The 23,878-nt window shown below is 35.1% G+C and overlaps 2 protein-coding genes across 2 annotated transcripts; both read right to left on the bottom strand.

Moving 5' to 3' along the window:
- Window positions 1-605: 605 nt before the first annotated feature.
- LOC132177384 (uncharacterized) lies at window positions 606-8,079 on the bottom strand. Its single transcript, XM_059589670.1, has 10 exons — window positions 7,696-8,079; window positions 7,058-7,217; window positions 5,365-5,426; window positions 3,303-3,462; window positions 3,091-3,211; window positions 2,128-2,209; window positions 1,918-2,021; window positions 1,172-1,250; window positions 1,034-1,084; window positions 606-945 (listed from the first exon to the last, which is right to left on the bottom strand). Exons 1-10 carry the CDS (start codon window positions 7,960-7,962, stop codon window positions 862-864), a joined length of 1,170 nt encoding a protein of 389 aa, XP_059445653.1. The 5' UTR covers window positions 7,963-8,079; the 3' UTR covers window positions 606-861.
- A 2,581-nt stretch (window positions 8,080-10,660) lies between these two features.
- LOC132177412 (15-cis-phytoene desaturase, chloroplastic/chromoplastic) lies at window positions 10,661-22,439 on the bottom strand. Its single transcript, XM_059589716.1, has 15 exons — window positions 22,209-22,439; window positions 21,362-21,661; window positions 21,144-21,276; window positions 20,158-20,246; window positions 18,571-18,628; window positions 18,085-18,240; window positions 16,369-16,517; window positions 15,674-15,793; window positions 14,761-14,974; window positions 14,541-14,643; window positions 13,997-14,044; window positions 13,220-13,265; window positions 12,000-12,187; window positions 11,600-11,762; window positions 10,661-11,030 (listed from the first exon to the last, which is right to left on the bottom strand). The coding sequence occupies exons 2-15, from the start codon at window positions 21,581-21,583 to the stop codon at window positions 10,971-10,973; spliced, it is 1,749 nt and encodes a 582-aa protein (XP_059445699.1). The 5' UTR covers window positions 21,584-21,661; window positions 22,209-22,439; the 3' UTR covers window positions 10,661-10,970.
- Between the last annotated feature and the right edge of the window lie 1,439 nt (window positions 22,440-23,878).

Raw genomic sequence — 23,878 nt, 5'->3', positions numbered from 1 at the left:
CCGACTACTAGCTGGTCCTCTAGCCCACAATTTCATTTTTACTCCACTTATTGACTTAAGAATAGAGGTGGTTTCATTGTCATTCCCAATGAACTACTTCGACCTTCCGTCTTTTTACATGTCTTCTCCGTTTCATGTTTGGTGTGTAGTCATTGTGTTAACAAACCCCTATACAATTATGTTATACACTTGACACAAATTGAAAAGTTTCTTTTTGGCTTATGCTCAGGGTAGGATTACATAATATAAACTTATGCTTGGGGGATTACCCTCATGTTAGGACAATCTAATCTTGGGACTGATCATGTTTGTCTTTTTTTTTTTTTTTTAATAAGAACTAGATAACATAAAAGACAAATGGCCTCTTAACACCACAAATATTCATGCTACAAAGAAAATATTAAAAATTAGACATAAATGTTCTGAAAGTTTGTTGTGTACACAGCTGGAAGTTATTGCTCGTTTTAGATGAGATGTTAAATTTAGCGTATTGCAAGTATGGAACAATAGCACAGTTAGCACTAGAAATTGAACTATCAATGCATTTTCGTGCAATCAAATAATAAAGTTTAGTTGAAAATTTAACAAAGTTACCTGTAGGCATATATACAGCTCACAATGGCCAGATTTTAAATTCATAATGAATAATATATTCTTTACACCCACTTCATACCCGCTGATGTGGCATGGATTAAATACCCACCGATGTGGCATGGATTAAATAGCTACGTAAGGAAACAAAACTTTTTATCTCTATTCAGCTCGTCACATCAACCAATGTGAAGTAGTGTGATAAAATAGGTATGAAAGTGCAGCATTACTCATTAATCATAACTTCTGTACAAAAGAACATTGCATAAATTATGGGACACGTTCTAATGCTCGCTGCAATGCCTTTTTGATTCCTTCCTGATCAAGCGACGTTCTCAGATGTATTTCCTGCACCTGAACGCAAGGAAGATAATAGTACGGTCAGAGAGAGAGAGAGAGAGAGAGAGAGGTAGAGAGGGAGGGAAGCTTCGATGAGACTTGCCTGCCTTCCAGCACGGGCAAGGAGAGTGAATTTCTGGTTAGTGGGTGGTGCCTGCGGTAATGCAACATGACAAAGTTGGTATATAAGAATGAAGATGTATACAAATTAGATGGTCTCATGCAAATAAATGAAACTCACATTTGAAAGCCAAAGCTGCAGATCTTGTGAAACCACCCGTTTCTCAAACCCTTGTCTAATGATTCTTACATCATCTATGCTGGATCAAAGAAGAATAAGTACCGTTATTAGTTACTGGAAAACCAAAAATTCTTATGTTTTTAACATTGAATTTCAAGAAGAATACAGGGTAGCAAGTTCGATATTTATAGACATCAAGCCACAAAAGTAGGAAGCCTGTGATTCTCCTAGAGGGAGAGTAAGCATCCAGCAAATTTTGTTTCTCCAAAGTTTTAGGCACAATACGCATGCCTTCAAATGATCAGGAATATAGTCATCCAAAAGACAGTTCATTGATACAGAAATATAGCATCCAAAATCATAATAAATCAAGATCTTAAGGGACCCCAACTTCCTTCTAACGATTCTTAGTCTAAATTCAGGATGGACCAGATTGACCAACTTTGAAACCATCCGTCAGAAATACTACTTGTGGTCTACTGGCCCGTAAGGTTATCACTTAATATTTAACTGAAAGGGAGGCAAATCAAGTTGCTGAGGAGATTAAGTCTTATTAATAGATGCGCTCAGCCAACTGCGAAATGTGATACATGTTGCCATACTATGAAGATGAGATAGACAATGGAACAATGGTTACTTCATTCAACATTTTTTTTTAAAAAAAAATTTTAAAAAAGAAGAGTTTAACCCATACTATAGAACTTCAGAAAAAACTCTTCATGAGTCAAGCAACGATGAATTCATACCCATCTTCCTGTAGTAGCTCTTCAAATATCGATTCAAGCCCTGGAAGCGGTTCAATAGTACTGATGTCGCTATTGCTCAAAGAATCAGGAATAGTAGAGGCATCCTGTGAAATGTATTATCCATTCATAATGGAAACATGCTTTTTTAAGTGGACATAGTCCCAATCAAGAACATGACCAAAGGACATAAGATGATATCCAATGACAAACCTGAGGTATAACCTTGTCCAAAGTTTCTAGAAGTGGATCTTCCTCTAACTGCTTGATTGACAGGGTAATCCTTGACTTTTCCCTGAATAGATTGTTCGTCAAAAACCCACATGGTTGGTGCTAAAAGATTACATTCATGTACAGAAAGGACAAGCAAAAAGTAAAAAAGAAAAATAAGCAAGCTTATGAAAATTAACAGATCTTTTCCCCTTCATAATACAGCACTGCCTTGCAAGCCTATACCAAATGAAGAGACATTTAGCAGTTTTCAACTTCAGAGAAGGTCCATCACTTTAGTTGCTTAAAGAATTGGCATGGGAAGCTCAAGAGAAAGCACCCAACAATTTAGCCTCATAAACATGATTGCTGATAATTCATGACACAAGTCTAAGAAAATGCCAAAGAATGTCTTGTCTATCAGGAACACACCAGTAGAGGCATGCAAATTTTGCTTTGTGCATAGTCGAAGTTCTTTGGAAGGAAAACAGAAAAAAAATGAATAAAGTTTTCATTATTTAGTCAAAATTGGATCAAATAAAGCATGATTTGGCATTCTTTTTTTTTTTTTTTTTTGGAATGGGGGTGAACGTTAGCATGTTATAAATATATATATATAAGAAATCAAAATATCATTAAAAGCAAAGGCGCTACCCGAGTACACAAGAAGTAGACAGAATATACAACTGCAGGTTTGCATTGACACATAAAGTACTTCTAAATAAATTAGTTAAGATGGTTAATTGAAACAAGCTATACGTGTGCTTTTATGACCTAGCACAACTTGGAAGTGAAAATCTGCATGTATGTACTAGGTATAACAGAATATACAACAAAGTTAATGATCTGCATTACTACATGAGGATTCGGTATGATTAGTACCTTGTTGATGTGATTCTGGATTTATTCAGTATTTAAGGGGGAAAAAGAGAGGCAGAAATCAGGTAATAAGCACCATGAACTAACCTATCAACACTTGTAACTTTCACCCTTACTTCATCACCTTCAGTTAGGATGTCTCTTACATCCTGAACTAAATCCCAAGAAACCTCTGAGACATGCACCAGTCCAGTGAGATGATAAAAACCTGCAAGACAGCTCTAAGATGCCACTTTAAACTTTGTCCCATAACAAATACAAAGGAAAACTACAATCACATGAGTCAAAATAGAACATACCATCAGGGAAACGTAAATGGATAAAGGCACCATAGTCCTCAACAGAACCCACTCTTGCTTCAAAAATATCACCTATGTTAACTTGTTCAGAAAATTTTGACCAGACAACTTCCTTTTCAGAGAGTATCAACTTCTTGTTCTCCTCATCTGCTTGGATTACCTAATACAAAAAGAAACTAAGGTAGTATGTATATTAAGAACAACTCCTGAATTACTATACTGAAAGAAGAAAGAAAGATATTATCATTGATCACTATGACGAGTTAAAGGGGTAAGATCATGTCAGAAGGATCTCACATTTTCAGATTGTAAACAACTTCATGAGAAATTTGATGAGAGCAAAATCCCCTTTTTTTTTTTTAACACATTTTCAGATGTATGCGAATAGAATTTGTTAGATCCCTTCCAAGAGGTACAAGTTTGAAGTGAAGTCGTTTTATCATATGTTGACCATATTTACGGTTTCCCTGTTTCCTTGGAAAAGTATTTTGAGAGTTAAGGCTCTTTCGAGAGTGACATTTTTTGTGTGGACGGTGGCATTAGGGAAAATATTGACACTAAATAATCTGAGTAAGCGAAACATTATTATGGTGGATTTGTGTTGTATGTACAATAAGAGTGGGGAGTCTATCGATCACCTTCTTCTTCATTGTAAAGTAGAAAAAGATTTATGGAGCTCCCTTTTTAATTTGTTTGGCATTGAGTGGGTTATGCCTAGAAAGGTGAGAAAGTGGTTGATGAGTTGGGGAGGTCAGGTGAGGCATCATGACATTTTGGAAGTGTGGATGTTAGCTCCTTTATGTTTAATTTGGTGTATTTGGAAAGAGCGGAACGCACAAAGCTTTAAAGATAGAGAGACTTTGGTCACAGAGCTGAAAATGATTTTATTCAACTTCCTTTACACATGGTCCACATGGATAGCAACTCATAATAGTCTTCTTTTTTCTAGTTTTTCTAACTTTTTGAACTTTTGCTCTTCTTTCTTATTGAATAGGGGATTCTCTTGTATATTTCATGTGTATTAAGGTTGCACCCCTCTGCGCTTTTCAATGAGATTAATTACTTATCAAAAAATTTTTGAGAGACTGGTATGTTAGAACAAAATAATTAAGGACAACATATACAACTTTTCAGCCACATGATTGGCAGACATAGAATGAAGACTAAAACAATATATATCCTAAAGAGATGGCAGAAAATGAGTATATAAGGTTGCACCATTTTCAATTATATGGTATTGAAAGAACAATTTCATAAAGAGAGAACCCCTCTTCTAAAAAGCAAGAGTCTGCCCAAGGATACATTGATGCGTGTTACAAATTGTGCTGAGCCTGGGCAAAGTTCAGGCCCCCATCAGTGGACCTGACCCAGCTTTTTTGTCAGCTCATTCAGTTTCCAGCACATGCTAAACGTGGCGTTACCTGGATAGCTGGAGCATCAACGTTACGGGGGAGCTATTACTCAGCTCTCACATTCAAGTCTCATAACACACTCATTGATAGATCTCTATCTCACTCTCTAGTGTTCCTATGCTGTGAGTTGTGTGTGCTCTTGCTCGGGTAGCAAGCATCACCATTGGGTAATGAATTTCCAGATGTGAGTAATGAGGGTCTACCCATGGAAGGTGTTAGGAAATCTATCCTATTCCCATGGACTAAGCCTCAGAAAAATCCCATTTAAACCGTAGCACTTTCAACGTCAAACTAAGTCGGGTGCAAACCGGGTTGAATACAAACCAGGCTCCACATAGCCTAACAGAAAGTTTACCACCCAAATTGGTGTTACCTGTGCAATATTCTGGACGGCTTAAAACATCCCCCAATGTTCCTATTCTGGTTGTGTTGGCTGCAACAAAGGTATGTGAAAGACCTCAGTTTTTGGCTTTCCTTAAATGGTATTCATGCTCAACATCGATTACTCGCAATAGGATTCTAAACCATCAAAAGTATACACTGAGACATTATGGACTTTGATACAGCCTTAGAGACAAGATTTGACTGATATAGGAGGTAAATTTTCAAGTGTGGCAAATTGTAAGTATTACACGTAAACAAGTTATTACCTTCACAGAAATATCTGAACCTGTTAAATCCTTAGCAATCTCATGGATACTTTTGCGTGATTCTACATAAAATGGCAACAAAGTTTTGCAGTATGTCAGTAATTTGAAGTTCAATTGCCATGAAAGAAGGTAAGTTGGCACCACAAAATTCATTGTATGAACGGTAACTATGAAGCCATCAGGAAAAGAAAATATTTACCAATACATGACTAGAAAACTAAAGCACAAGTTTGAAATTTTTTGAAATAAAAGAGTATTCTACTAACAAATGACAGCATCTATTTCCTTTATAGGAGACTTTAATACTAAAAACTAGAAAAGAAAAGAAAAAAAAAAGAAAAAAAGAAAAAAAGAAAAAAGCAGATTTGAGAAGGAAAATACATGAAATTGTATTGAAAGGAAATTCCAAGACGGATTTTTTGCTTGGCTTATTATTTACAACAGATTGACTATAAGGGAAAGTCTAATGCATCCGGATTATTATTATTATTATTTTTCTAAGTAATGTCATATATATCAAAAAGCTAATGCATCAGGATTATGAAATAATCATTGTATTTTCTGTACAAGTGCTATTGATAGTATTGAAATCAGAGATCACTTGTATTATGAATGTGGTTTTCTTCAAAGAATTTAGGGAAGACTATTAAATGAGACAAGTTGGTACCGGGTACGGTGTTGATGGGCTACTCCAATCTCAAAGGGGAAAGCTTTTGCAATGACAACTTAACAAAAAAAAAAAAAAAAATAACTTTTATCATGACTACTTTCAGAGTACCTTGGCTGCTCTTCTACACTATCTGAGCTAAAAGGAATGAGAGAATTCACTCAGGTAATTATAGAACAGACGATGTAAGTTTGAAAAGTGAACTATTTGCAGGAAAATCAGAAACTATATTTTTGATAAAAGATTATGTTTTTGGTGGAATGTTTGACTCCTAGTTGCTTGTTTCAGATGTATAGGTAATTAGTAGCCTGGGTCTCAGTTTAATTAAGAGGAGCTGTTTGCAGTTAATGCCACCTGCTTTGCATTTGATTTGGAATCAATATCCTCTTGGTTAAATTTATTTTCTTCATCCAAAAAAAAAAAAACTATAAGGTTTGTTCTAAAACATGAACAGGGAAAGATTAAATATAAGGATTGTAAGAGAGAGCGTATTTAAGTTATGAAGCAAATATATTTAAGGATTCAAACTCGCTACTCTAGTCCATCTATCATTCCAGAGTTCAATTTTCAAGTTTGTTTCTCTTCTTGAAATTACTAGTTATTTGCTTAAAAAAATAAAAAACGCGATCTCATAATATAGATTACTCTTTAGAGAGAGAGAGAGAGAGAGCAATAAAAAACCCAGGGGATTATACTTCTGCAATTCTGAATTTCAGCCATGAAAATTCAAGTCATCATCATTTTTATACGTCAATTGTCCATCTGCTATCTCAAACATTATCTACATCATGACAGCCAAATACATTATTTATGTTTCATATCAAATTACATGCATTTAAAATTTTTCTCTGACTATCAATTAAAAGGAAAACGGAAACATGCTTAAAGCCATCCACATCTTACACCAACTTCCAGACAAAAATAAAAAATAAAAAAGCGAGACAGAGAGGAGAATAGAAAAATAGACCCCCCAAAAAAAAAAAACACTCAAGAACAAAGTATGACCAGAACCAACAAAATTAGTACCTTTACAAGAATGTGATGGACTCAACTGTGAGAACGGCAGAAAACCTACAAGAGAATAAAACCGGACCAGCAAGCCTCCACCATTATAACCTTCAATCCTGCCCTCGTACATGAATCCACTACCATTATAAGTCCTTGCTACCTCCCAATCACCAGATATCTACTTGTTTGCAGAAAGTAAGTATTAGATCAGACACCTAGAAGAATGGGACATAAAACCAATGAAATGAGACAAACTTTGTATCTCTTTTGCTAATGCGCTATAGAATCTATGTCAAATCTAAGTTCTCAAGTTACTTTCCACTTTAATTGATTGTTTCACAACTACACCTTCTATTCATGTTGTTCTAAGATGATTAGTAAATATATGAAGTTGGAGGATCCAAGCCACCCCCAGCTTGCTTCCGGCGCACACAAGCCAAACAACTACTGGGAGTCATTGTACTATGTCACAGAATAGAAATTACTATGTTACAGGTAAACCGCAAATATGAACAGATTAGCAAAATTGCAGAAGTTGCAGGGGCAAACAAACGTCATGGTTCTCCACCTGGGTTCATCATCTAATGGTAACTTCCCATCCATAAACAAAGGCCAAGAGGTACAATTGCATTCATAATAGTAATAAATAAACACACCCGAGCTTGCCGAACGGCCTCCGGTAAGGCAGACGAGTCATCGGAAAGTTGGGCAGCGGAGGATTGCTCGGAAACTTCGGTGTTGGCGTTGCCAGAGACGGAGACTTTGGCAGCGTGGAAAGAGTATCTTTTGGCGGGAGATTTGTGGCAATGGTTTACGAGAGAAGGGAACTGAGGAGGAGTGTAAGTGGCATCGCTGGTGAAGATGTGCGAGAGAAAGGAAACGCCCGAGACTGATCCTAGCGTCGCAGTACTGAATATTAGCATGTTTCGGCAATGGAAGCAGAAGAGACGATAGCAGAAGAGAGTGGAAGTGAGGGGTCAAGGGGGGTATTTGGATCGGATTGGGTTGGATTTGTGATGGCTGATGAGCCTGTGAGTATTCCAGGTGTCATATCTAACGCCCACAAATCCATTTCTGGCCCATTCCCCAGTAATCTCATACGCTCCTGGGACGAAATAACTTAATGGAGGGGCTAATTTGTGACAAAATGGTAGTTTGTGGGCCGAATGTTACTTTTTAAACTTTATAAGCTAAAGTTGCAAAAGTGATGATATCAGGGGGCTTTAATGAATTTTTCCCTTCTAATAATCGCTAAGTCTGAACTTAATTAAGTATTCTTACAATCCTCAATGTCAATTATTCAGTATATTGATGTATTGACCTGCAATATCTCATTCGTGGAGAAATCAAACAATAAACACTTTGTAATTGAGTCCACTATTCTTTTAGGATCAAGAGTCTTTATGATTTGGTAGATAAGATAAATATATTCATGTGATAATATTCTTATGGTAGTCCAATTGAATACATTCCAAGTTGTTCAAGTTGTCCAACCATTGATCCAGATGATATGGTAAAATGTTGAATTTGTGTTACAAGCATCAATACAAAGATTGATTTTCATAGACAATTTATATGAGAGTATAACCATTTACTAATATAGCATTACTTTTACATAAGATATTAGAACTCGTGACTTTTTGTCCTGTTAAGCAAAATATCCTTCATTCAATAAATTCCTGTAAATCTCAAATTTTTCCCTTATAATATAAATGACCAGATACTCTATGAGAAGATCCTTTTATGGTCAAACCCATGACATTCAAGTATGCAAAATTGAAGTGGCTAAACCAATACATACGAATTACCATCCTTATCAATCTTCTTATTTTTTATTTAAGTACTCGTTATCCAACAAATTCTAAAAAATCTCATACATACATACGATGAGTTGAATCTCAAGCTCTCTTCTTAAAAGAAAAGAGAAGTATCAGTAAACTGCAAAGTCATTGATAAACCCATGGCATTCAACTATTCAAGTATGCCAAAAATAACGTGATCATTACAAATATATATTGGCTTCCCTATTTTATTCTTGAAAATGGGGAGAAAAATAAAAAGAAAAATGTTAATCACACTCTCAAGTGCACATTCATTGACATAACAGTAAAAAATATTATTAAATTTATTATCAAGTCAGAAAGTATGCTTTTAGAAGTAAGTAGCGGTAGCACTTTTCAAAGGAAAAAAAAAAAAAAAAGATAAAAAAAGGGGGGGCCTAAAGACTGATTTGACAGCTTAAAAACAAGTTACAAGCAACGTTTATTGAGTGCCATCCACCAGCAACTCGAAAGTTTTAGGAAAAAAAAAAAAAGAATCCCAGCATGTCAGCTCCGCCGATGCCCTCAAATACATGGTTTGATTGATCAAAAAGCAAGAATGCAGCCCCCAGCCAGAAACCTCTCATGTGCCACCGTAAACCCATTGTGAATTATACCAATCAGGTCAAAAAGAGTACGACACGTAGGTGAGAGTGTTGCAGGAAAGGCCACACCACAGCTCATACAACCAAAAGTACTACTGATCGGCTTAATGGACAATGCTGAAAGGAAAAGAGTGATCTATTTTTTTTTTTTTTTTAAAAAAAAAGAAAGAAAAAAGAGAGAAGAGAAAATAATGCGAATTAGCTAGTCATCTCCATGAATATACCAGCATAATAGCATGGTGGCACAGCGTCGGAGAACGTAAATCCTGGCTCTTTGTTCCTTAACCAAGGAGGAGCACTTTCTTGTGAAGCAATGCATCTTTCTCCTGGACGGGATTCTAGCCATGCTCTTATTGCTTAACTCAAGCTCAACCATGGTTGAGAAAGTTATATAAGCAAGCAAGAAAGCTCACAACAACTAGCTAGCTAAAGGGACCAGCCCTTATGCACATATTTATACAAGAAATCCCTAATGCAATAAATTAAGAAAGGATTAGCTGGCGACAGAAATGGGTGGGGTGGGGGGGGGGGGGAATGAACATGGTCAGGATCGAAAAGTGGACTCTCATTGAAATCCGTAGCCTCGAACGTAGTTCACTGAAAAGAGAAAGGTTGGCTTGCTTTTCAAGTGAGGGAGTGAACGTAGCCAGCTAAGCTTGGTTGTGGGGAAAAAGAAAAGGAAGGCATTTTCATGGAAGGTGTGTTGTGCGTAGTTTACTAGGACTAGGCTTGGAATTTTGTTTCCTTACATGTTTGGTGGGGGCTTAAAAAATGAGAAGTTTACTCGAGGAGGGTGAACTGATGCACGTGAAAACTCTCTTCCTCATACACGCACGCATTCCTACTTGAATATTCCAAGCAAAACAATTTATCGATCCAAGAAAAAGATGATTTGCAAACGCAGATCGATCTTTGAATTACAAACCCTAAACAACCATTTTGGAACTTGAAAAATCAATTTCCTAAATCATTTTCCAGCTAAAATTGATCCAGATTTACTTCTTTTCTTTAGGTTATCTTTGAAAACTAGATTGAAAGTACTTTCTATACAGACAAAAATTGTATTCTGTCTCTTCTTAATCAGGGCTTTCAGTATAGGGATAGATACAGTTTCTTTTTCTTTTCTAACCAAGAATACCTTTCTCATATTGGGTCCCATCAAGTGCAAAACATAGTGAGGTACATGGGTCATGGGGTTAAGTACACAAGCTGAATAGAATTATTTACTTTCACCTTAATTGCATTGGCTGTTGGATATATCTTTGAGAACAAATTATGTACACTTACAGCAAGATAAGCATCATACAAGTATAACCACAACAGGAGATTTTTATCCTGAAAAGATTCACTATCAGAGAGCTCGATATGTTGTTATTGCATATAATCCCTCAAGGGCAGAAAAGATATCCTAAATGGTCGATATGTCATTGACCTAGAAGCCATAACTATTCTTTGATGATCCTCAGGAACCAAGGCAAAATTTGCCTCCATTTCCAAAGGTTTTTGTCAAGAAACACTTGCATGAGCCAACCTTCTTTGTCCCCGAGCTATTAGCAACTCATAATCCTGCATATTTCAACACGAGGACTAAGTAGTACATATAAGCACCCAAAAAAACAAAATGCTTGCTCTTTGCTTCAATATATATTTATCCTTATTTTTGTTCTAACTCCCCACCTCTGATGGATTAATGTGAAAATAAAGTTTTAGTGTATATTTAAAATTTTCAGACTTTCTTGGAGCCAGAGCACCCCTTGCTGTGCTCTATCAACCATCGTGTTTTGCATCCAACAACTCATTGCCAATTAATTTAACCTTCAAGCAAATAGGATCTTCCCTAGTGCTACTACATGGGATAAGCAGAGATTCCTTTTTGAGTAGCCAAGAAAATTTCAATTAAAAAGAAAGGAGAAAAGAAATGGAAAAATGAAGGAACAAAAGTACATGTTATGTATTCATGAATTTAATTTCAATAAATGTCTATTAATATGACAGGGGATCTGAAGAAAACAAGGTTTCTGAACCTTTTTTTTTTTTTTGAAGAAACTACTGTCATAAGACACTAAAAGTAGCATTTTTCCAAAAATGATAACTATATCATATTACCTTTTATAGTACATCTATGGTAAAATTACCTGTACAATAGCCTGTGCGCAAAACTTTCCTGACAGAACAGCCCCTTCCATTGAAGCCAAATACTTCTGTTTTGTGTAGTCACCAGCTAAGTAGAACCCCTCAACAGGAGACCTTTGTAAGGGACGGCAAGGTTCACAATCCGGAACAGTTTTGTAAACAGACCTGAGACATTTATCAGTTAGGTTACAAAGGGAAAATGGAGTAACATGTTGATTACAATGAATTCTAAATTAAAAAATTTCAAATAAATAGTCTTTAGACAACACGCTTCCAGTTCAACAATATTACTTGTTACTTTGCTCTACTCATAGAAAGGGTACTAAATTCTTATATCTATAAATGTTCATTATTTATTTAAAGGAATCCCAAAGATCCAAATATCTGGCCATTTAGTCAAACCTTGGTGTTTTAACAACGTGGTACTTTACAATCTTTGCTTTACTTTGATCCGAGGAAATTTCATCAGGGAAGAGTTTTGCAAGTTCCTTCATTGTAGCATCAATAATATCTGAGTCACTGCGTGAAATCCATTCTTCTGCAGGCGCAAAGACCAACTCCAGCATAGATTTGTTTGGGTCGTAATATTCCTGCATAGAACAATCAATCATGAATTAACAAATACTAATGAAGGAAAATTAAATTAATTACTAAGCTTAGAATATATGAGGAAATTCGGTGAAGGGATACTTGTTGAATTTCTAAAATCAAGAATACAAATACAGACACAGATATGGCCACTATGCCATGTATAAGTCATACTCATATACTTATGTTGTACCATACCAACCCAACGGCCCATATGTCCATAAAACACTCGGACATAAATAGCAACCTGTCTTATAGTATACCAAATTTCCCTATCTGTTGTTTCTCCTATTCCCTTTTTTTTAAAGAGTAATCAAAATATCATTAAAAATCGCAAAAGGTGCAACCCAGATACACAAAAATATACAAGAAATACACTTGGTTAAAAAGAGAAAAAAGGTCAAGAAAATCATGAAACAAAGCAAATTAAGATAGTCTAAAGCAGCAACTCAGTGGTAAATAGTATTGAAGAAGAAAGACTTTAGTTCTACCACCATCTTCTCGCGGTCTTTAAAACTTCCATCATTTCTTTCCCTCTAAACACACCATAAAAGGCAAGACGGAACCATCTTTTACACTGCTACACTCTGAAGACTGACACACAACTCTCTCCAACAAGCGAAAAGGTTTACCAATCGTCTAGGTATAACCCAAGCTAACCCAACACGGCTGAAAATAGCATTTCATAAGGCACTAGCAATCTCACAATAGAATAGAAGACGATCCACAAACTCCGCACTTCTCTTACAAATACAACACCAATCGACCACAATGACATGCTACTTCCTTAGGTTATCCATGGTGAGGATTTTCTCTAGGGTGGCCGTCCAAGCAAAAAACGCTGCTCTCATGGGGGGACCTTATTAAATTTGCTGTTTTCTTTTTTCTCATGGGTAGAAGCAAGAATTTAAATTAACATCCAATAATTTGTTTAGGACACTATTTTATTTCAATAGTGAGCCTACATTGCATGAAGATATTAGCATTTTGGTGCATAAAGTACATAAAAAATATATATTAATACCAGTTTTTACCTTACATGTTACTGACATGTCAGCATACACACTGAGAAGTTGACTTCTGCATGGGGAAGGTAAGAAAATAGCCAGAAATCAGATGGAGAAGCAAAATTGATCAAATCATTTGCCTAAAGGAACTCTAACTGGAAGTGAAGGAAAAAAATAACCTGTCCTATCTCAGGTAAACTAGGGAAAAAAACCAAAATAATATAACAAAAAAAGGAAAGAAAATTCTTAGCAGATATAAGACGGTAAATAATTTCTCCATTCCTAGAAAATTTTGTAAGCAAATCTTAATTGAGCAGTGCTACAAAGTTTTAAACAGGATTAAAATCAGCGAGCATAAAATGATCTTCTAGTTTACACTCAAAATTATCATTACCGAGAATGGTTGTAATGCGGACTCCACTTTCGATGAGGAAGAAAAAAGATACTTTTTGTCATGCAACCTTAGTATAATTATTAATAATGCTCTGAACTTCTTTGTTTATTTTTTATTTGTTATTTTTAATTGGTAAATTACAAACACGTGGTGGGTCTCAAAGTTACAACCTTCCTTAACTAATAGAGGAAGAGAGTGCCATTTTAGCTTGAGCTCATTGTCAATATTCTAAACCTCAAAACAAAAACAAAAAAACAAAAAAAATGGTTCACTAAGATTGCATGAAACCGCTCAGAAGACTAAGCTGTTCAATAGTAAGTCACAAAATCTGTGAGAGACAAACTAAGAAAACAAAAGAATCGTATCTCTACTAGACACCACAATTGATGAGACAAGTATCAGCGCAGGACCTGCTAAAAAGTAGGTGATCATAGGTGTTCTTCAGTTTCCTGTCAAACCTGCAATTGGCGAAACCAGGGTGCTAACAGATTAGCTGTGACTGACGGACATAAAAGGATAAGAGTTGTCTCCAAACCAAAAAGCAACTGATGCATAACATGACAAGAATTAAAATATTTGTTTATCTTATTAATAGAAAATATCCAATGTAAAAATCAAATAATTACATTAGTTCCAGTAAAATTCAGAAATATAGACAATATGAGAAGGGCAATTAGACAGAATATTCCTGTGTTGTATCAGAAAATCACATTTTCAAAGGCTTGCAATGGATTTCGCATCCTATCTCCATCTCCAGAATTCATTTGCCAAACCCATTGCAAATAAAAACTGAATGTATCTTATGTTTCAATAAAGGACCATCCCTAATCATGTATATAGAGAGATTCAATACTTCTTATATGAATAAAATGGAATGGAGAGAGAGAGAGAGAGAGAGAGAGAGAGTCAGAAGCTTTTTATTTTTTGTTAACAATAATAGAAACTGTCACTAACCATATGTGGACATTGATAACTGGAACCCCAACTAATTTCTCCAATCTCTGGAAATAAGGAATCTCTTTCCAGTTTTCAGGCAAAAGAAGCTTCAGGATATCAACTGATTAGAACAGTCATAACAATATTAGGAAAGCTGGGATAACAATATGATAAAATTATATTTTTAATGAGCAATATGATAAAATTATATGAATCCACATAAAAGTTAGTAGTATACCTGGAGTAGCAAATACATAAGCATCCCCTTCAATCACGTTCCCATTAGTTAGTAAAAAACTTTTCACGGTTCCATCATGATTTAGCTCGATATTCTGTATCCGTGAGTTTAGTCTTACTTCACCACCCAGTGACTGAATATGATCAACAATCGGCAGACAGAGTCTTTCCGGGGGATTACCGTCCAAGAAAGCCATCTTGGAACCATGCTTCTCCTAGAGATGAGTTTTTATAATTCATAAAGTAGCTAATGTCATGTTGAAAGAAATTGTTGTTCTTTTTATTTTTAATGTACACTACTGTCATATATTTACAACATTATATAAATCAATAGTCACCCACAATGATATCTCGATTAATTATCATCTAAGTAAGAAACTATATTACTGGGAGGGATGGGATGAGATTCCAGGTCACCATGGTTGACAACAATTATTTATGATTGTCATCTGAGGTGTTCAAACTCAAAAAAAGCAGATTCCTTCAGCAAGAAAAGATTATGTTTGCTGATTATATATGAGAAGAAAGAGAAACTTGACTCAAACTGCATACCTTTCCCTAAAAAAAAATTCAACCCACCTGGGGTCAGAGCAAGTAAAGCTAAATTACCAAGATGATATTTCAAAAAATCCAGTGAGTTTAAGCTACTTCAAGACAAATTTTATTCGTGATTGACAAACATTTTTATGATTATAATTTAATTTTTTCAGTGCAGATTGATTAAATTATTTCGCTAGGTATACACCATGATTGCACATGATATATAAGAAGATGATGAAAGTTGAATTAACTTCCATCAACATTATATATGTTGCAACAAAGAATCTTTTCGATTTATTTTGTACCAATCTTAAGTCTGATAAAAGAATAATAAATTTTTAGAACAATAGCAAGGGTAAGAAAAACATGAATACCTGAAGAAACCGGTTCAAAGCGATCAAGATGCATTGCATTGAAAGTTCATCAGGATTAATGAAGTTTAGTGCCTTTGACATCGCTATAAATACCTCATCAGTTACTCGATCAGGTATTCCCTGTGTTTAGGACAAAACCATGTGTCATTTGCGAAGTATATACCAACCTCATAGTACTTATACAAAATTCAATAAGATCATCTACTTAGGTAGAAAATATTTGAAACAATTAGAATCACTAGTCATTATTCCAATGAATCAAGTAGGCATTGACAAAAATTATCAGAATGTTAGCCATGACATTCTAAAGCATTAAAAATCCATATAGTCGTCTTAAGTAATGTAAATTCCATGAATTTCCATTTGTTATCACGAGGGTGTTTTGGATTTTTCTTATTTATCATTCCGATGGACAAATTATTCACGATTTCATTGGTTTTGAAATTTCTAGAGGATCTGCGAACTCCTTTCTTTAGGTTCATGATTAAATCACAAGTTACAAACATTTAACATTAAATGTATAGTTTCATCCATTATTAACCACCAATCCTATATCAAATAACGTCAATTGGCAAGTCTCTTGGCTTCATACAAAAGATTTGAGATTGAATCCTGCCATCACTTGGTTTGGCAGATTTATAAGTAGTGGGAGGGCTTCTCCCATTGTGTTGCTGGGGGGGGGGGGGGAACTATACCTGCTTTCTCATCCAGTCTTTAACGGTGAAACCATCTTGAGCTTCAACGTAAGACTGTCCTCCAAGCATTGCTGGTAAGAGTCCAATTGCAAACTTGATTTTCTCTGGCCAAGTCAGCATCTCATTGTTCTTCAAAATAGCCCATATTCCTGCCGATTACATTCATAAATAATTTACGACAAACTTATGGTTGACAGTGACATGGAACACTTGCAGATAATATTGGTTGCAATGAAAATAATAAAGGAAGACAAAATGCTTACTAGATATACAGAATGGCCTAACAACAGCGTGGCTCACATGCAACAGAAGCAAGAAATGAGATTCACCATCCAATGAGTGAAGTTTCTTGCATATATTTGCCACAAAAATATGTAACAATTGCTGCACAGTATGTGAAACACGCATGGAGTCCCATGGTTTTAATTTTAATAAGCTTTCCATTTTAAGTAGACTTTATAATTTTTTAATCCTGATCAGAAAACTCTAATGCAGTGCATGAATACATTACATCCTTATAGTTGTTTGGTTCTGAATTTCAATAAACCCTGTTCATAGTTTAAATTGGCAGATAGAAGTTTCTTTTCAACAATAAGACTTGGAAGAAGAAGGATCTGGTGGTTGGAAATAAAATAGAAGTTGAAGACCAGCATCTAGGAAAAAGGATAGGAAATCAGGTTCTCAGTCCGGATAATTTTTGGAATCGAAAATCTAACCAACCCAGTTATGCATCAGGTAAAGTGCCTCCAGGTGTGTAATGCATGGCATGTTTCCCAGTATGAGGTTGTCACAGTAACTGAATCAGATATGCATAAAAGAATTCAATCAATGAAAAATTCTTGACAATCTAAACGAGAATAACTTAACATGCTTTACTAGATGACACACACACACACATTATCTATAAGAGTACCAGGATTCTCCCTCTTGAATCTCACTATTTATTGGTAAACAACAATTACACAATTGCACCTAGTCACACATAAACTCAATGACCACATTTGTTCTCCCTGTTCTTAAAATGATAAGCACATTACAAAAATTATGATGATGATTAGGCTAACAATCAATCACCCAATAAAAGTCATCTAACAAGTTGATAGATACAAGAGAATGAGAAACAGCTAAATATTTGGAGATAGTAAAGAATGCCATAAAATGGATAACAAAACATACAGTAACAGGTTTATAGTAAATAAATTCAAAAGAAAAGACCAAGAAAACTAGGAACAGAGTTCCAAAAGGAGTGAAGGATGTTGCAATTATTTTTTCATAAGATATCTTAATTGTCATAAGCGCTGATAACTTCTTTCTTAATCCTGAGAGTTAGCGTACTCCATTGGGAACCATACCTAATGAAGTGGAGGTTAATGGTTACCCCCCGGGGAGACCACTCACTTTTCAGGAAAAAAAAAATCTTTTTTTCATGGAAAAGGATACATGACATGGGAAATATTGCTGTAAATTGGTATGATCATCGTGCAACTAGAAAGAAAAAATTGTTTCTGCGTTTCAATTTTTTTTTTTTTTTTTTTTGAGTCGTTACCTGATATTATAGTGTAAGGAGAGCGAGTTCTGATTTTTAGACCAATTCAAAAGCATGGGGTAATCATCATATAATCGAAGCAACAAATTTTGCACAAGACCAAATATTGATAGTTGTATTAACAAACATATGTACCATAAGTCATATAATGGTGGAAACAAAATGCATACCATTTAATGGTGCAGGAAGAACTTCAGGGAAGTCAAATCGGCTGAACTCTCCTGGCTTACTTGGCATTGCAAATATCATAGAATGCTCCTTCCACTGCAACCGATCATTAATACCAAGTTCTCCAAACAGATTCTGCACGTTTGGGTAAGCCCCAACTTACCAGCAAGAACAAAAAAAAAAAGAAAAAAAAAAAGGCATTAATTAAAGAAACAACCCAGTTTTCTACTGATAAAGAAGGTAGAATGTAAACATCTAAGTAGAAGATGGATAAAAATTGTTGTATAATTAATAATTACCACAAAGGCTACATCTGAAACTAACAACAAACATCATGAATAATGATACTACACTAAGAACCATAAAGTAAAAATGAAGAAACACGAGTGAAAGCATTTGGACCAGGCGGTTTCCACCAAGTCAGAAAGAAGTGGATAAGAAATAGATTTTTAGTCACAAATTGCAAACTAAAAAGTACTAGAACTTACAGAATATATGTAATCCTGTCTCATACCAGTCTCCATCATCATCTTTCCACGCAGCCACCTATAGTAAAGGAGGACAAACTTTAACAAAGAAAAATAAATTCCCAACTATAGATGGAATAATCAAGTTGGAAGCTATCAATTATTGTGCAATAGCCCCTTAAATTTAAGTTCTGGTTATTAATACCTACGTATGGAAAAGAACATTCCACTTCAGTATTAGAGATTTATTACCATACATAATTCAAACGTTATATATAACTTCTTAAAGCCAATACAAATTCAACATGAGAAGGAGAAAGACAGAGGAGTAGGGGGAGAGGAGGAGGACGATGAAAGAAAAGGTTACATTGCATAGCCTTTACTTAATTGATATTTTATCTTATATGCAACCAAAGATAATGATGCCAAGATTAGGTGTAAGCCTGTATATGGAATAAAGAATAAACCATCCACAACTGAACAGAACAAGGTCCCCACTACTCTGAAAGTTCAGCACAAAGAAGAGTACATGTGCAGCAAAAACCCTTGCATTCGAAATTGATATGTAAGATCTATATTTTAGAACAATGTTAGTCCACATTGTGTCAAACCATAAGATTCAATTTAACTTCATGATATTTGGAAAGCCCATCATGTGGCTACTGATAGGAAACCAGATAGGAAGTATAGGAAGGATCCAAAGTTGCAGGCATTTGATATACCGATCCAAGATCAGATCAACGAGGATTTACCGATATTATTGCGTAAGAGATTACTCAACTATCTAGCTGATAATACTGAATTATCAATAGGCAACCATGTGAATCCTGCTGACTAGACTCACATTATTTCGGCCACCCTTTTATTGGCAAATTGTATCTAGCTTATTCAAATCATCACTCTAACCAAGGGTCTTCATTTGACCCGCACAAATCATCTTTAAGTCATTTCTTTTTCATCTTGTGTTAAATTTATGCGCCTGTCAGCCTCTCACATACCATCAATTTATTGTTCTATCTTTTCTTACATGTGATTATTCATCTCAGCATTTCATTTCAGATTCATTTTCTGGACAAGTTAAACTTACCATAATTTGACGCGGTAAAGCATGAATAGCCTTCTATATTCATTTAAGTTGAAGGGCACTTGATGATCACAAAACAATCCCATGCATTATCAAAGCAACAACGAAAGAGACCGAGTATCATCCCAATGAATCTCATAGAAAGATAAATTTTTCTTAGACAACAGTGCTCAATACCCAGAACTCAATCTACAAAACCTTTTTATATTAGCTTTTCTATCCTCCAGCTTTTTGCCAGTATTAAATGTGAATCTTGGAAAACTTACATATATGATCCTAAAAGAACCTTATCAGTATTGAAGCCTCACTATCAAGCACAACATATAATCCTTCAATCGAATATAACGAAAATTAAACGCTGCTCATTGAGGCTAAAAAACAAGACAATTTCTTAAATTTGATAAAAACACAAAAACTTCTAGTTTTTAAGAAGTAACAAAGCAAGGAAAAAATGAAGAGCAATCAAGCACCAGTTTGGTGTCAACTCATTGAAAAGTGTGACAAAGATAGAGCAGCATGAAAACCTTTCCTCCTAGAACATCTCTTGCCTCCAACAAAACTGGTTTGTGACCAGCATCTGCCAAATACTTTGCAGTAGATAAACCAGCCAAACCTGCAATAGATTATAAAATTATAAGTCCAATAAGGGAAAAAATGAAAAACAGGATATGAAAATGTAACCATCCATGAAAGCTAGTATTATTTGACCTGCTAAAAGTGCATTCACTATATTGTGGGAAACTTACCAATCACAGAAAAAAGTCAATGAAGGAGGAAAAGATGTCCGGGAAAAAAAATTATAGAAATTAAACAAAAACCATCCCTAATCAATAAGGTTGAAATAACACATTCCAAGTAATGAGCAGACTTAGATTTACGACAGTCCAAAAGGTTTTTCCATGCCTGATAGCTATTACTTTAAAATTCCATATCTTCATATACCAGAAATCAATGCTATATGCTCAAAACAATTAAAATCCAATTTTATGGTGATTCTGTGACTGCTTCAGAGGCTACTCCTGGAAACAAAAAAAGACAATTAACATTGCCAAGCATGAAGTTGGAAATTCCTATAGAAGGCAATCCAGTAGTACCAGATAAACTAAATCTTCCATAAACAACATTAGAACTCAAAATGAACCAGGATGCACAGAATTAAAATTTATCACATAATAACAAGAAAAATGTTTATAGCCAGAGACTTTAGATTTACATCAAGATTGCAAGTAGCAACATAAGCCCGCTAAGACCCCTTAGTATACACATGCCTATGTGCATATACACAACCAAAACCCATTCATTATTAGAAAGACGTGGAGATCTTATGGTGATTGAACTGCAGCAATTTGAAAGCTTGAAAATACCGAGACCAAGGGAAGAAAAAGTCAGGACAACTCAGCTAGAAAAAAGCACAAAGAGCCATTCAATTGAGAGATGCAGGTTTAATGTGTGAAATAGTCAAGAAATTATATATATATATCAAGACAAAGATTGGCCAAATTTTCCTCACCTGCACCAGCAATCACCACCTTTAGCGGTTTAGTTGGACGGGGAGAAGTACGAAATGAGGAAGACAAGTACGCTGCTTCTAAGAAATTAACAGTATTTTCAAGCTCCGGTCTTGGAAAGTCCATACATACCACCTGCATCATAACCAAATAACTAACTTTCCCCAGGCAACTTGATGAGAATTATCTTGAAACCAAATTTCCCCTTCCAAAAACAAACCTGCAAAGGGGAGACACCCTTCCTTGTCCTTGATCTATTAGAATGTGTACATGGAATTCTCAAACTATGACGAATGGATTCACAACCTCCAAATGCTAATGCATTGGTTCTCTCTGAACCAGTAAGAAATCCACATCTTGGGGCAGATTTCAGAGTGTGATTTTCTATCATAGTACTTTGCCACCTCAAGTTTGCGGCGGAAACACACCCGCATATGGTCATTTCACCAAACCCAATCTCAAAATTATCTTCTCAGCACAAAACTAACAATAACAGTTTCCAACTTCAACAGTGAAGACCCTGCAAAATAACCATACCATGAAATTGAATTTTGCGCAAAATCAATATCCAAATGGATTGGTAAAGCGAGGAAGGCAATCCGTTATCATTTTCCTAGCGTTTTGAAAGATTACCCACCACGCTTAAAGAAGCTCGAGATCAATGCGAAATTTCTACTTCCATAAGCATGAAAAGCGCATTGAAAATGCTAATTAAGCACCAAGAAAAAAAAACCCCAGTATTGCATATTAAGGAAATGCAATTTTTTTGCATAAACGGAATTCAAGTGCTTGATAAAACCAGCACACCATCCCAATTCCCATAATCATTTTGAGAAGTTCTGCTCAGGCTCTTTCTGTTCGGCTACAGTTTTGTAAAGTAGTTTTTGTCGCTTTGGGAAGCTCAAGGTTAAAGAGAACTTAGCTCATGGAAGAAAGAAATCAGATACGATGTTCCTCAGGACACCAAACAAGACAAGACCGAAAGCAGCAGTGCTATAACCATCCAATAACAGAAATTCAGAATTCAACGAAGAATAGTAATCAACGTTACAGTGGGTTTCGTTTACCTTCAACGAAATGGGTAGCTGAGGTCCAATTCCGAGGAGAGAGCGAGAGCGATGTTTGGAAGAGAGGCGGTAGTGGTGGATGTGGTGATAACTGATAGCGTGTGTTTTGAAGTGCTGAAGCTTAGTGGAATTTGCTAAGGCTTCGTGCCTTCGTCCTTGTCAAGTGAGTGGTTTGGCCGTTTCCCAATTTGGCACTGGGTTTGGTCACTGATAAGAATATTCTCTAACGGACGCTCACAAAGGTCGAGACAATTACCGAGCGAAAGGATTCTACTATTTTCTTTTTTATATAGAAATGATTGAGGTTATATATATATATATATATATATATATATATATATATATATTTCATCTTTTTCTCGACTCATTTTATAAATTTAATAGATTAACCGTTAGATTTGTAAACTCAAGTAAACTCCACACAAATTTAATGGTAAATTAATTCGTTCACTATAAAGTTAGTTCCAAGATAATTGAAAAATGAATAAATTTTTTTTTTTTTTTTTTTTGTTTATTAAGCGAGGCATGGTTAAAAGTATTGGACATAAATTTCCTTAAAATCAGTCTAGATGAAATATCTTACAACCTATTTAAAATAGTGTCAAATGTCTATAAATATTTAAAACGTTAGTCTAAGTCAATAAACAACTATTAATGACCTTAAGAATTTAATGTGTGTTTTAAATATTTATAAACACTTTGACACTATTTTAAATAAATTGAAAGATATTTCCTCTAGACTAGTTTGAAAAAAATTTATGTCCAAAAGTATTTACCTTACGGAATTGACATTAGGTATTGCAACCTATTAAATTGTCCAAAAAAAAAAGGACTCTTTGAAACAAACTTGTATTTCTATTTTTGTTCCTAATTTATTTGAATAATTATAGAAATCCATCTTGTGTTCCTCTTAAGTCCCTTAAAGAATGAAGTGGCTATTAAAATTACAATTTGATCAAAATTCAATAATAATCAATCACAAGCTCAATGGTAATTTTAATAGCCACATCATTCTTAATAGGACACAAGAATGACTTGTAACATTACTTAATTTATATCATTTCCCTTGTGGTTCATCAAGATGAATGCCAAGCCCAATCACAGTGTGTTGTTACTAGAAATATAACAACATTTATTACTAAACAATTAAATTTGCTAATTAACAAGTTTTGCCAAATGTACAAAGCATCCTGCTAATATTCGCTTGTCAAAGGATCACCCAACGCTGCCGAGTTCCTGATGACATTCAAGGTGGCATGATGTATGAGCAGGACAAATGAAGAGTTAGTGGATTCTATCGTTTCCTCCACCTACTCATATAGAACTTAGAAGATAGATCCACTAATAGTATCAAAAGCTAGGAATACCGCCAAGTAGCTTGAAATGCTAATTTAGAGGCATACCAACTGCCTGCCAATGCCATACACCAGAAACCACCACTTATTTTTGTTTATTATTGCTGGTGAAATTTGATTAACAGTGGATGGGTGAGAAAAGACCAAAGGAACGTTCTAAACAAGGCAACAAAGATAACATTAACTTTCTAAGCATATAAACCCAAGCTCTTCCCCTCTATATTCTAGTTCTAAAAATCCAATAATACAAATAACTACAGAAATTTAAACCTTTCGATGAATTCAAAAAGAGTTTATCACTTAATTTATTCATTT

This window comes from Corylus avellana, chromosome ca4, assembly GCF_901000735.1.
Source record: "Corylus avellana chromosome ca4, CavTom2PMs-1.0".
NCBI lineage: Eukaryota > Viridiplantae > Streptophyta > Magnoliopsida > Fagales > Betulaceae > Corylus > Corylus avellana.
This window is presented reverse-complemented; position numbering and strand designations above follow the sequence as displayed.

Excerpts from the sequence above, each read along its gene's own strand:
- LOC132177384 (XM_059589670.1), bottom strand. The coding sequence starts at position 7,962 with ATGCTAATATTCAGTACTGCGACGCTAGGATCAGTCTCGGGCGTTTCC. Across the intron at positions 3,463-5,364 it reads GTTCAGATATTTCTGTGAAG|GTAATCCAAGCAGATGAGGA; the intron begins GTAATAACTTGT and ends TTTTTGTATTAG. Across the intron at positions 3,212-3,302 it reads CCATTTACGTTTCCCTGATG|GTTTTTATCATCTCACTGGA; the intron begins GTATGTTCTATT and ends GCTGTCTTGCAG.
- LOC132177412 (XM_059589716.1), bottom strand. The coding sequence starts at position 21,583 with ATGACCATATGCGGGTGTGTTTCCGCCGCAAACTTGAGGTGGCAAAGT. Across the intron at positions 16,518-18,084 it reads TCTTCCTGCACCATTAAATG|GAATATGGGCTATTTTGAAG; the intron begins GTATGCATTTTG and ends TGTAATCGGCAG. Across the intron at positions 11,031-11,599 it reads GCGCACAGGCTATTGTACAG|GATTATGAGTTGCTAATAGC; the intron begins GTAATTTTACCA and ends TGAAATATGCAG.